The sequence below is a fragment of the Boeremia exigua genome, assembly GCF_020726555.1.
Source record: "Boeremia exigua strain MPI-SDFR-AT-0100 chromosome Unknown C7974scaffold_9, whole genome shotgun sequence".
NCBI classification, from domain to species: Eukaryota; Fungi; Ascomycota; class Dothideomycetes; order Pleosporales; family Didymellaceae; genus Boeremia; species Boeremia exigua.
In genome coordinates this window covers 1,779,752-1,792,320 of record NW_025763526.1, presented here as the reverse complement: position 1 = coordinate 1,792,320, position 12,569 = coordinate 1,779,752, and the positions used below count along the sequence as shown (strand labels likewise).

The following is a 12,569-nucleotide window of genomic DNA, read 5'->3' as shown; positions in this document are numbered from 1 at the left end:
GCATGTTTCGCGCGGACGAGCAGTTCAGTGGTTCAACCGCGCGCCTCAGGGCGAGAAAGCCTCGCGGAGCCTAATGAAGGCAGTGGATGAGAAGAGCCCTGACACCATTTCACGGGCTAGGCTGGTGCGTCTAGGACGTCTTTTGATCTAGTACTACGGCGATTGTCAAAGTGCTTTAAGTTGACATGCTTGTTCATCGACGCTTGTCGGGTTTCCTTGTCGAAGATATTCTGCTGATGACTTAGCAACAAAGCGGTTCGGACTGTGCAGTGAAAAAAGCCCGAGCGGACTTACTTCCGGCTGCTAGTCTACCAATGAGGTGAAGCGTGGCCAACAGACAATAGAGAGGGATTTGACTATCTCTAAATACCGATTAGTGCTAGTCAGCCGCAAGGGCCTTTTTCGGAGAAATTAGACGTCAAAGAGCGAGATCACAGCTCGCTCTCCGACATGCCGACTCTTACAAACCTCAGTTAAGCATCGTCCGACGTCCGATCCTGAGTATGGATAGATGTTTGCAAAAGAGTCAAAAAGGACACGGCGACGCTGGAAGATGTGAATCACAAATCACCAAACCTACACTACACACCCACCGAAATTTAATAACCCTTTTTTGGCCATCATGACGACCATGGAGGCCTGGCAATGCAAGACGTTCTCAGGCGCAGTCGAGAAGAATTTGTATCTAGCAACATCCGTCCCAAAGCCAATTCCTACCGACACAGAGGTCATCGTAGAAGTCTTCAGCACTTCCGTCAACCCCATCGATTACAAGATCCTAGAGCTCGGTCTGATCCCGAGACTAGCCCTGAAAGCTCCTGTCACGCCAGGACTAGACATTAGTGGCCGCGTTGTTGAAGTTGGGAGTAAAGTCAACACCTTCAAGACTGGAGACATTGTTTATGGCGCTTGCAACGGCGTCTTCGAACATGGCGCGATGGCGCAATACGTCCAGGCGTCGCAGGATATGATCGCCCTTGCCCCCCAAGGCGCGAGGCATGAAGACCTAGCAGCAGTCGCCACCGTCGGCATGACCACCCTCCAAGCCATCAGGCCCTACGTCAAAGCCAGCGACAAGGTCTTCATCAACGGAGGCTCGGGCGGCACAGGCACCCTGGCCATCCAGATCGCCAAACAGCTCGGCTGCCACGTCACAACATCCTGCTCGACCGCAAACGTCGAGCTGTGCAAGAGCCTTGGCGCAGACGAGGTCCTCGACTACAAAAAAGCTGATATCGTCGAGCAGCTGAACGCGCGCGAGACCCGCTTCGAGGCCATCATCGACAACGTTGGCAACCCCTCCAACCTCTACCGCGCCGGCGGCCGCTACCTACAGCCCAAGGGTACCTTCGTGCAGGTCGGCCTGGGCATGGACCTCGCTGCGCTGCGCCAGTTCATGGGCAACAAGTTCCTGCCCGGCTTCCTTGGCGGTGGCAGAGGGAAGTACGTGTTCGCGATCACAAAGCCTAACAAAGCCGACTTCGAGCTTTTGGGGTCGTGGTTCGAGACAGGGAAGATTCGGGCGGTGATTGATTCGGAGTACAAGTTTAGCGCTGCGCCTGAGGCGTTTTCCAGGCTGAAGACTGGGAGGTCTCGTGGCAAGGTTGTGGTTCGTGTTCAGGAGGCTTAGGACTTTGATTTGATGTTTTGATGTTCAATACCACTCTCGCATGCTCTAGATTAATAGAAACCTTGAATTTATGTATCACTCGTAAGCTGTCGTTCTAAGTGGGTTCTCATCGGTCTAGAATGCGTGACAATGGCTAGACTCTGATCTTTTTCTACATCAAGGACCAGGATGTTTAGCCCTCAGATTTGCTGAGTCAAACTGCATCTGGGAGAAGATAGAAGTAATTTGAATGTCACAATGAAGATCGTGACTGAACATACTATGCTAAAGAACTTAGTGAGGAGCCAGGCTGACTCAGCTAAGGCGTCGGGACAATGTACTCTCCTGCATGCATCCTGTTTGTAGAGAAACGATTACACTCGCCATCGACGGCAATCTTCGCATACATTAATGAAACAATGACGACATTGTAGCATGTACTTCCAGTGCCTGACATCACACATCTCGCAACGAAAGCCGCGTCTCCCACACTCGTATATGCGTTGAAACTTGCCTGGGTGTTCGCACTCATGATTCAGCTCGAGTTCGGCGCGGACTTGTTGCACTCGCTCCCGTCGTTCTCTCTGTGGAATTCCAATTGGAGCATCGCGCTCCACAATCTCTTCAGCTCTCTCGAGAATCCTGCCTGCATCCGCATGTTCGCAACGACATTGTTTCCATTGAGTGCCACATTCGTAACAGAATTCAGCTTTACAACAACATCTACGTTGTTCGATAGTTAGCTCTTATCGACGTATGAGTCACATTGCTTGGATACTCACGTCATATGATTACAACCGCTCCTCAAAACGACTATGCTTCCACAAGAGAAGCATGTCTGCCACCCAAGCTCACCCGCTAAATCGCGAGTCTGGCGTAGCTCAGGATCATCCGGACAATCCAAGCCACCGTGATAACTGCGATTACACAGTCCGCAAGTGGAGGTACTGCAGAACGTGCAAGAGGCTCTGTGGGTTGCTGATTGGATCTGTTCTGGTGGAATAAATTCTCCGCAAGCGCGATTGCTACAGTACGTTCGATCGACGGTGGAGAACTCAATACTAGCTCGTTCGAACGCTGCCAATTCGTCAACAGACAAATGTGCAGCGATGAGATTTAGTGGAATGGGCTTCTTGTGGCACCTCACAGGAAATAACATCTCATCTTTCGTCGCCCGAATGAAGTACCCTTTCAGGCACTCGATACAATAGCGATCGCCACAAGGCAATGACACCGTAAGATTGGAGAAGACCTTCTCGCGGCAAACGACACACTGAAGCCGCTGAGAAAGTTTTTCGAGCACGTCCGCTTGTCGCTCAGCAAACGTTTTGGAGGGGCCAGCCTCAGTTCCATCGTCACTGTCGTCGATAGCAAAGTCGACCACAGAGCCGGCGTGCTGGCTGTGAGTGGCAGTTTTCAGCCAGTTTTGAACCTGACTACTGTCTATTATGGACCCCGATGCTGGCGGATCCTCATATCCGGGCTCGTCGTTGCTGATTTGAAGTGCAAGCAGTCGGTCTTCTTGGCATTGGGTTTCTTCGATTGTTGACTCCAGAATGATTTCGCCATCAACATGTACTGCAGCTCCCATACTATGAGCGAGCCTCTGATCTGTAATAAAAACTTCATATCTTCTCAATTCCTCCTCGAAGGCGGCGCACACGATGTTACGATCCGGGGGTTGATTGGCAGCGTATTTGCCTTTGTCACCTTCAATAAACAGTCTGATCTCGTCTAGTTGTATCGTGAGCGCAGTAATATCAGCGTCAAAGCCGGATGTATGTATGGCCTGTTTGTTGCAGCTAGACATGGCGTGTGAAATCGAGATGAAAGACCGAATGATGAGTGATACGATCGGGAGGTAAGATGACCCTGCAAAGAAAGTGGGTTGAAGGTTTCCGAGGATCTGACCAGATAGGTCTTGAGATCTTATTTCGACTCGTGCTTGTTTACATCTAGATCGTGTGCGGGGCAGCCTGGTACCATGGAATGCGTGCATTGCTTACCATTCCAGCTAGGGCGAGATGTAGAGCGAACGGAAGTTCTTCCGGATACAATCATACGACTTGTGTACGGTTTTAAAGAGGACAACAGACGCGGTTGCTGGCTCTCGTCTAAAGTGTTATGTTGCTAGATGCTACCTAATTGTATCGTGATGTGACGTTTGAAGTCAGAAGAGGGATTTGATTCGTCTTCAATCCCTAGAGGACATCGTATATGCTAAGCCTTTGTTTTGCACCATTATCCGTAATAGCAAACGTACCATCAGATCGGCCGAGTAGCTTCCGTGGCTATCCTGTAGCATCTAGATTGTAAGTAGGGAGTACGACCTAAAGATTAGGAACATCGAGCCGCAACAGAGCATTAGAAACTCCAGATGTCCCAGCTAAGATTCCTATAATGGAAGTACAGTGACTAGATAGCCATGTACTCTAAATCCTCACTATACGTGTTTGTTGCCCTGAAATGAGCTTGGATGATCTTGTGCTGCTCCGTACGCTCGTGTACGCTCCTGCTGCCTAAGCTTTTACCACTCACGCAGTCATGCAGTGTGGTGTATGTAACGAACGATGTCGAATTGTATCGTGCTTAAGAAACCGAAAGTTGCTTCTAAGCACCGAGCACCACTATGTTCCTAATAGAGCATCGTGGAGGCCCGACCCATCGATGACTTTCAGAACACCATTCTCATCTTGAGCAGGTCTTTCTCAACGATTTCGTCCTTCTTTTCGACTAGCTCCTCCATATCCCACGGACAGCTTACGTATCTTCCAGCCAACCACTCCCTTGGCTCAGCAGCTAACCATGCGATTGTATCACCCGCAACGTCTGGTCGATCTGGGAACATATTCCTCACTGCCTCGGGCGCAGTTTCTGTGATCTTGGTCTTGATAGCACCCGGGTTTACACAGAAGGCAAGAAGTCTCTGGTCACCGTACTCTAGCTGTAAGGTCTCGGTCCACCTCAATATCGCAAGCTTAGAACTGCGATAGCTCCCGCTTCCGGGTCGAGCAGTCAATGCGCCCGAAGAGGCTACGTTGATCATTGTACATAGACCATTGTCGCTAGCATTAGCTGAGAGCAGCATGGGGAGGAAGGCGCGCGCCATGTTGAAAAGTCCATGGACGTTGACCTCATAGGTCCGCCAGTATATATCTGGGTCCGCATCGAGGAGGGGCTCATATGGTTCCATGTGGGCTGCGTTGTTTATAACAATGTCCAGACGGCCATCAAAGGCCTGTGCTACAGTGGCATGCATGGCGTGGACACTGTTTGAGTCTGCAATGTCGACCTTGCAGCTTATCACTATGGGCTCGGCACGTCCAGCTTGCGTGGCGGCCAGCTTCAACTTTGCAACAAGCTCATCCGATACGCCGTGTAGATCGACTATTGCGATCGCAGACGCTCCTGCACGCGCAAAAGCCATGGCTGTTGCATACCCAACTCCGTCCTCCCATGCTGCGCCAGTAATCAGGACATGACTACCAGTCAAGTCCAGTTTCAACGGGGATATATAGTCGTATGTCGTAGAATGTCGCCCAGTCGTGAAACCACCGCCGCTTAGGTTGTGCCGATTTGACATTGTTGATAATTTGTAGGACAAGTATAAGGACCGAAGTCGATGTACGGGACCAAGGAGTTTTGACTGTTCTCATGTTTACCTAAGCAGGTTGCATGACCAGAGCCGCTAGTGACCGTACTTCGTATCGCGTATCTTTGGGTACCACTAGCAACAAATCTGGATTACTGATCGTGTAGCGCACGCTGATGTTACTCGCCACGCTTTTCCTACTTCCTCTTGCTCGCCACTTCATTTCACATAAATCCGTGCAGTTGTCTCATGCGTTCCACCATTTGGCAACGCACATCACATAGCGACGCATAAGACGCAGCAATACATGTACAGTGCTGTTGTGCAAGGAAACTAGTTCTAATTAATGCACCGGTGTTGTTGCATATTGGATAGAACATTGGAGATAGTACGTCATGCAATACTAGCTTCTGTGGTATCTAGCTCCTAGACCAAATAGAACTAATCAACTGGCACACGTTGCATGTAAAGAAGTCTTGCTCATTGTAGGAAATTTCGGTAGCTACGCTTGAGCTTAAACCTTCAGCAAATCGTACAGCTTAACAGTTACCAAGCCCTCAAAAGAACAACATCAGGGCTGTTGAAACAAAGCAGAGTTTAAAGTTGGTTAAATCTACTTTCCTATTTCTAGTGCTATAGTATACTGTAAGGCATGTTAGGCTGACTATCTATGTCTATAACCTCTATATTATCAAATATCCTATAATCGACCCTTATTCTTAGGCTTTGGCCTTAAGATGCACTGCTGAGTCATACAGGCTACGGCATTACCGTCCTCATCCCATAGCCAACTTTCGCCATAGCTTCTACCTTCACTACCCACGTTGGTGGTAACTTCTCGCAAGTGCCATCGTGCCATGTCGATATCGGTGTTGAAGATTCGAAGCGCGAAGTCCAAACTGGAGCATGCAGACGCATCGTCTAGGAACCTGTGATTCAAGGTCAGGGGGAGAGACGCGATAAAGGCGTCTAAAGTGAATGCCATGAGCGCGACATGATCCATAGCTTTTGGGAGATCTTCAACGCAACGGATCCAGTCCGCTGATGATCGTTGTGTGAGTGGCAGCTCGTCTTGTGTCAATGCTAGGTTCTTTGCTATACCGTGCACGTTCTGAGCGAAAATGCCTTCAGGGCAAGGCCGATACTCAAAAATGTTCTTAACCAATCCGAAGGTCCTGGAGTCTTCGTCGAGCACATCTTGGCTCACCTTGCCTTCGGCTAGGAGTTTCTGATGCACATCGGCTTCTGTAGAGCAGTTCTCCCACGATGTGTAGGTTTTACTGGGACTTCGAGAGTATGCAACCAACGTCTCCTTCTCTCTAATCTGAAAGTCGACAAGAGCTATCAGACATATCCGTTCACCCTGTTCTCCTGCACTCTGGCTGATCTCCACTTGTCGTGTTGCGAAACTTCGTGTCTGCCGGACTGTACGGACACGCGCTCGCAGGGGCCGATCCGTGGATGCTGGACCAAGATAATTGCCCAGCACAGTGTAGATATGGTACGGGCCGTCCACGCTGAGAGTTGCTGCTTTGCATGCAGTGGCTAGCGCATAGCCTCCATACGCGATGTTGAGTGTATTGGCCATCCTTTGAGGGGGGTTCACCGTTTCGTATTCGCCATTGCTAATAGTTGTCAATTCGAATTGCTCTGCAATTGGCATCTGCTCTCTTGACATCTTTGCGGGGTATGGCGTGAACTCTTTGGAAGGATATATATCTTGCAAACGAATGTCATTACTGAAAGACGAGTTCCCTACCTCCAGTACTTATACCAGTCACCGCGAGTCGGAAGTCAGATTTCGGCTATCGCAAACAGTGAAAGGTGAAGTAAAAGCCCTGAACCGCACAGGCTCTAGACCATTCTAAGCAAGCTACAGCTGGGCATTAGCTAAATTACGAACGCTCCTCGAGTATTGCCTCGGCTTCCTTACACGACAGTGTTGTAGAGAACTAATGATCACTATTCAGAAAATCGCTAGCTCGGATGACGCGATGACTTGGCCAATGATGGCCTCACTGATCGAGCCAAGGCTCAACCAGCTCATACACAAGACGCGCTTTGGCCTTACACAGCGGACTACGGCCCATATTGAGCGTACCATCAATGTGTTTGGCAAATTCGAGCGAATAAATCAATTAACCACTTGGGGGCATGAGCTGAAGATGCTACTTGATGCAGAGTAGGCTTCAACAGATAACTCGGGTCTGAGGCAATTAGACACTTCTGAACACGTGTTAATCGGGGTCAGCCTCAATTCGTCCGACGAAGTTTCAGCAATCTACTTGTCGCTTACCGAAATACGAGATACTTGTCGCTTACCGAAATACGAGAATCCATATTATGAGACCCAACATCAAAAAAGCCGAATTCATCGATGATATGCTTTCAATTAGTGAATCGACTCGAGCTACTATCGTTGAATAAGTATGTGAATCGTCGTCCATGGTCTCAATCGTCGGCAGCAGTCTCTAGTAGATAGTGCTTTCTTGTGTGATCGATGTATGCATTCCTTTCCACCTACGACCTTAGTTTATCAGTAGATTACCAAATGCGCAATTGACGAGAAAGCCGCAGGAACAATTCTTTAGACTCAACTACCAAGATAATTGCTGGAATATTAGCTCTACAAAGCTACCTTCTATCCGTGCTTCGCAGCCCCTACCACCCTTTCAATCGTTTCTTCGAAGGTCTCTTGAGGAGACGGCAGCAACAGAGCATTTCCATCTTCAGACAGCGTGTTGAAGTGTCCCAGCCCCTTGTTTCCCCAAGCAATATACTGTAGTAGCGGTAAAACAGCGTTGACATCGCCCTTGGCCAAACTTTCCATGGCACTGCGTTGGATGTCCTCACTCTTCACCCGCTTCACCTGAAAGTCTGTCCCCGTTGCCCGCTCCAGCTCGAGAAGAATCTTGTTCTGCGTGAGCTCGAACGAAGAGATGTACACATACGTGTTCTTGACTTTCTCGAGGGTGTTTGGTTCAGAAAGGAGGTTGACTATCGCCGCGCCAATGTCTCCAATGTTTGTGGCGTGGAATTTTGTGTTGCCGTCATCCCAGATCGTAGCGGACCTCTCCTTGATGTCGAACTCGAGGAAATTTCGACTCAAGCACTTAGTCAGGTCAGCATGGATCAGCATTGTGCGTGGAGGAAAACGACATACCCAATCGAAGAAGAAGCCGGTAATGATTCCCACCCAATTCATACCGCTGACGGTCTTGCTCTCTAGTTTAGCGACCACCTCAGATTTACCCTTTAGGAATGGTAAGGAGGATAAGACGCGCTCGTCCGCCGTGTTGTGGCCAAATTCGCTGGGAATGAACCATTTCACACCAGCGTTAGAAGCAGCGTCGATGACGACCGCTTCAGCAGCTAGGGCTTGTGGATCGAGGACGCATAGCACGACGTCGTGTCCCTTCAAAGCTTCGGTCAAAGGTCCCAACGTGTACTCCGTCTTGATGACATTGATGCTTTCCGCGATTGAAGCCGTCGAGTCTGACCTGCAAATAGCAGTTACATCGAAATTCGCTCGTTTGAGGAAGGGTATCACAGCTTGGCCTAGGTTACCGCTAGCCTTTGTCTTCTTGTCAGCGTACAAGTATCGGACGGAAATTAGGGAGACTTTACACCAACGACGGCAATGGATTTGAGGTTCGACATGTTCGCATACACATCAACCACAGGCGCGACATTGCTCCTTCTTATAAAGGCACGGGAATACACCAATCTTCGTATGATTTATAATTATGATGATGACGCTAATGCGTGTAGAGGTCCCTAAGCCAAGCATATGTTCATACGAAGATCGCCAATTAGAAATTGTAGGCTTCTTGTCACATCGTATAGTAATCTGATTTACAATCACCACTTCAACACAAGTAATCACCAACTTTCTTCAACTTGCTTACGAATCGGCCCTACAAATCAGCTGTGGTTTTCCTAATCAGGCCCTAGGGCTAAGACCGATACGAAGCATCGTATACTGAGAACACTGATGGTCCTACGACTGCTTACGGGGGGATGCCTAAGATGAACTGTTGTTTTGTTTCGTAGGTCGATTCAAGCAATTCTCTAGTCCAGTTTCGGCACAGGACGCATGGTAGATTGATGGAATGCTTTGTCTGTGGCACAACCTTCTTTATCACTCCAGTAGGAGAGATTAGTTACGAAGGAAGAGTGATTGAATCACCCGTGGGAGATGAACGGGGCAAATCACAAAAACTTGTCGAGTGGTTGAGGGAAAGACGCTCGCAAGTCTATATGGACAATCACCCTTTCATCGCCTGCTTCCTGTCTCTTCCACTGCGGCACACATATCGCTTGAGAAGGTGAACCAAAGTCTCACCAGTCTCGAAGGCATCCTCATTACATTTTACATCGTCCAGGCCTGCATGACGGATGAGGTGAGCTGCGAGGCTGCGCGATACGTCAGCCTGCGAAGGTGCTGTGCCACGGCACGCTCAGGCGAGGATTAATCAACTCACAGAAGGACTAAAAAACCAAAACCATCGTTTGCTACAGCTTCAGAGGATATGATCTCGCGTAAAGCCCGTGGGACGAATTTGTCAGAGAAAGGTCCCTTCGCCACCCCCTGCGACAGGATGGGATCGGTGCATGTGACGCACGACCCAATCACCATCGAGGACAGGAGGGGAGGAATAGTGATGTAGATACACGTACTGGTGAAGATTCACATAACTGTCATGACCGGCAGCAGGCAAATTGCTATTCCTTTCCAGTTGGCCTGTTGATCTTTCGCAGGTAGCTGGAACCCCGCAACTACCAGCTATATCCCAATCACGATCCGGTACATACCTTGAAGGAGTCTGTATCATCGCCTGGTCCAACTGGATACGGCCTACAAGAGTGACGGCATCCTGCTGGCCCTCTGCGTCAAGAAACTTGGCTGCTAACGGTCCGAGAGCAATCCCCAGGATCACTGCTGGTACTTTTGAATGTATCCGTGACGGTTCTTACAACACGTCTTCGCGATTCGGTAGATGTGCATGCTTCCCCTAAATTCTACACCTGCTTTATCTTCACCGAGGTGAACCCACACATAACAATGAAGGCGCCTAGTGACGAATGTAAGCGAGGAAGCCCCACTCTTCAAGACGCGTTCTGAACCAACCTAAAACAGCTATCAGTGCTTTGAAATATGTTGCTAAGTATATAGAGTAGTTGAATACGCATCATGTATCACATGCAAAGGCAGTGTCATAATAGACGACATTGGATCCTCCTGTTGAGCAATGCATGACCGCACAATGCCAAACGAAGCACTGAAATATAGCCTGGCGTCGCACACACGTCGAATCCGTCGCACACACGTCAAGCTTCTTAAATTGGAATGACGACAAGAGTCACTTGATGCGGGATTCTCCTATACAGTCACAAGAAACGGATTGTGGTGGCAGTGTTGCCTATCAGTAGTACCCTAGACTAGGCACTCGTTGAACATGGCCTGCTTCGAGCTGTTTACCGCTCGGTACACTGCTTCTAACATGCATCGACAGTCGAGAAACGAGTTTGTTCTCGCCCGTTGTTGCTTGCTGAGGAGAGAATCCTGTATGTTACCTATAACATCACGGTAGTTGTGCACAATGCTTGCTTGTTACAATGTTCTTTAACTATAGATTCTAGCCACAGACTAGCGAACTACGGGAAACGCTTTGGGGCACTGTCGGCCTGCACTTGCTACGGTCACGTAGCGTACACACATCATCTCTCTAAGAGGATTGATAGCGCCTTAAGGGTTCGTCACAATATAAGCCTATACTAGTGTCTAAGTGCCTGCCCAACTACTCTGTACATTACTGCTGTTGTGACTTCCCCTCTAGCGTTCTGCTCCTGCAGTCAAAGATGTTGCTGTACCAAGTACATACCAGCAAGAAGGCAATGATTTGTTCTATACTGCTTTGCTTCTATACTGATTTACTATCGCAGACTCGATTCAGCTCCCCTCATTTTAATCCCCATCTTACAACTGAAACACCTCCTCCGCGGCACGCAGCACACAACGCGCCCCATACGCCAACGTCGAGCCCTCGTACCTTAGCACCTCCACCCTATTCAGCGATTCCGCCTGCGGACACCCATCCGGAAACACCAGCTCCCCAACCCCGTCCCAGACCTCCGCCGGCCGGATCTCAAAAGCACACGGCACCAGCTCCTTGACCGACGCCGGCGCGCCCGCAACCGGCGACGGGATAACCCGGAGGTTCAGAAACGGCTTGTCGAGCGCTCGTGGCGGGCTCTGCTGCGCCGTGCCTTGGAAGCGGAACTCGGCGAGCGGGTGGCCCGCGGGGCGCTCCACGCGGCCCGTCGCTGCGTGTGGCGCGCTGGGCGTGAGCGAGACGGCGCCCAGGCGCTTTGGGAAGCCGAAGGGCTCTCTGCCGGCCAGCACGCCCGCCTCGAGGTCCAGAAGCAGCGACAGGCAGGAGGCGTAGGTGGTGCCGCGGTAGCGGGCTTCGACTGTGTGGATCAGCTCGTTGAAGGGGCCGCTGGGGCCGGTGCCGTAGCGGAGTAAGGTAGCTGTTACGAGGGGTTCGTCGTCGACCTCGAGCACGTCCGGCACCAGGCCGCGGATGCTGGCGAAGGATGTGCGGTAGCGGACCGTTAGGATGGGATGTCGGAGAATACGGGGTCTCCTGCCAAGTACGGAGGGTTGTCCTGCGGGATAGGGGCGTTGGTGACGGCGAGCTGGCCGAAAGGCATGCTTCTTTGATCGAGCTCCAACACGAGATGTTGTGAAAGGACTAGAATGTGTGGAATAGGGCTAAGATAGATGTAACGAGGAATCCGTTGGTTTCTTTGCCTTCTATACTGCTGCGCTATGACACAAGTGCATGCTTTGTAGGCTACCTAGTCCAGCCGGAAGCACATACCTACGTGCTTCCGGCTCCACTGATGTTCACTTCCGGGCGTGCCGCACAACAAGGATGTAGATGAAGGAGGAACAGATGGTAGCTGCTACTTCCGCATACATCCGAGTGCGGCTATTATCCTGCGCAATATAGCAACTTAGGCGAACGCATAGCACTTTACTAATAGCGATCGAATGCTTAATTAGCTATGTAAAGTGCAAGAATAGTAACAGCACTAGTAATTATGAATACAGGCAATAGTATTATTAAATACTAGATACATTATAACACAAGTAGCAAGCAAGCTGCACACCTGTGCTAAGAGTAGCCAAAATACTAAACAGGAATCGGCGCCTAACTTCGCTGAGCTACCGCGGGTGATGATTACTATTTTCACCTCAAACTCACAGTTGCCAATTTCTAGAGACGTATCAGCTACGCGCAACTACGAAGCAGAAGCACAAGGAAACCTCGTAGTCTTGCAATTATCACGACTAGTTTG

General features: G+C 49.9%; 6 protein-coding genes across 6 annotated transcripts; 1 reads left to right on the top strand and 5 right to left on the bottom strand.

Moving 5' to 3' along the window:
- Positions 1-370: 370 nt before the first annotated feature.
- On the top strand, positions 371-1,758 carry C7974DRAFT_400017 (reticulon-4-interacting protein 1, mitochondrial precursor). The gene has a single exon (XM_046142465.1). The coding sequence runs from the start codon at positions 623-625 to the stop codon at positions 1,628-1,630; it is 1,008 nt and encodes a 335-aa protein (XP_045995057.1). The 5' UTR covers positions 371-622; the 3' UTR covers positions 1,631-1,758.
- Positions 1,759-1,983: 225 nt separating this feature from the next.
- C7974DRAFT_364271 (uncharacterized protein) lies at positions 1,984-3,419 on the bottom strand (the record flags this gene model as incomplete). Its single annotated transcript, XM_046139786.1, has 2 exons — positions 1,984-2,332; positions 2,392-3,419. 2 exons carry the CDS (start codon positions 3,417-3,419, stop codon positions 1,984-1,986), a joined length of 1,377 nt encoding a protein of 458 aa, XP_045995056.1.
- An 864-nt stretch (positions 3,420-4,283) lies between these two features.
- On the bottom strand, positions 4,284-5,192 carry C7974DRAFT_316518 (uncharacterized protein; the record flags this gene model as incomplete). Its single annotated transcript, XM_046138563.1, has 1 exon — positions 4,284-5,192. The coding sequence occupies one exon, from the start codon at positions 5,190-5,192 to the stop codon at positions 4,284-4,286; it is 909 nt and encodes a 302-aa protein (XP_045995055.1).
- Positions 5,193-5,901: 709 nt separating this feature from the next.
- C7974DRAFT_316360 (thioesterase-like superfamily-domain-containing protein) lies at positions 5,902-6,864 on the bottom strand (the record flags this gene model as incomplete). Its single annotated transcript, XM_046138556.1, has 1 exon — positions 5,902-6,864. The coding sequence occupies one exon, from the start codon at positions 6,862-6,864 to the stop codon at positions 5,902-5,904; it is 963 nt and encodes a 320-aa protein (XP_045995054.1).
- Positions 6,865-7,842: 978 nt separating this feature from the next.
- On the bottom strand, positions 7,843-8,861 carry C7974DRAFT_426720 (uncharacterized protein; the record flags this gene model as incomplete). The annotated part of the gene is made up of 3 exons (XM_046144527.1): positions 7,843-8,313; positions 8,365-8,775; positions 8,829-8,861. The coding sequence occupies 3 exons, from the start codon at positions 8,859-8,861 to the stop codon at positions 7,843-7,845; spliced, it is 915 nt and encodes a 304-aa protein (XP_045995053.1).
- Positions 8,862-11,181: 2,320 nt separating this feature from the next.
- On the bottom strand, positions 11,182-12,148 carry C7974DRAFT_426719 (putative decarboxylase DEC1; the record flags this gene model as incomplete). Its single annotated transcript, XM_046144526.1, has 2 exons — positions 11,863-12,148; positions 11,182-11,791 (listed from the first exon to the last, which is right to left on the bottom strand). Exons 1-2 carry the CDS (start codon positions 11,916-11,918, stop codon positions 11,182-11,184), a joined length of 666 nt encoding a protein of 221 aa, XP_045995052.1. The 5' UTR covers positions 11,919-12,148.
- Between the last annotated feature and the right edge of the window lie 421 nt (positions 12,149-12,569).

Excerpts from the sequence above, each read along its gene's own strand:
- C7974DRAFT_400017 (XM_046142465.1), top strand. The coding sequence starts at position 623 with ATGACGACCATGGAGGCCTGGCAATGCAAGACGTTCTCAGGCGCAGTC.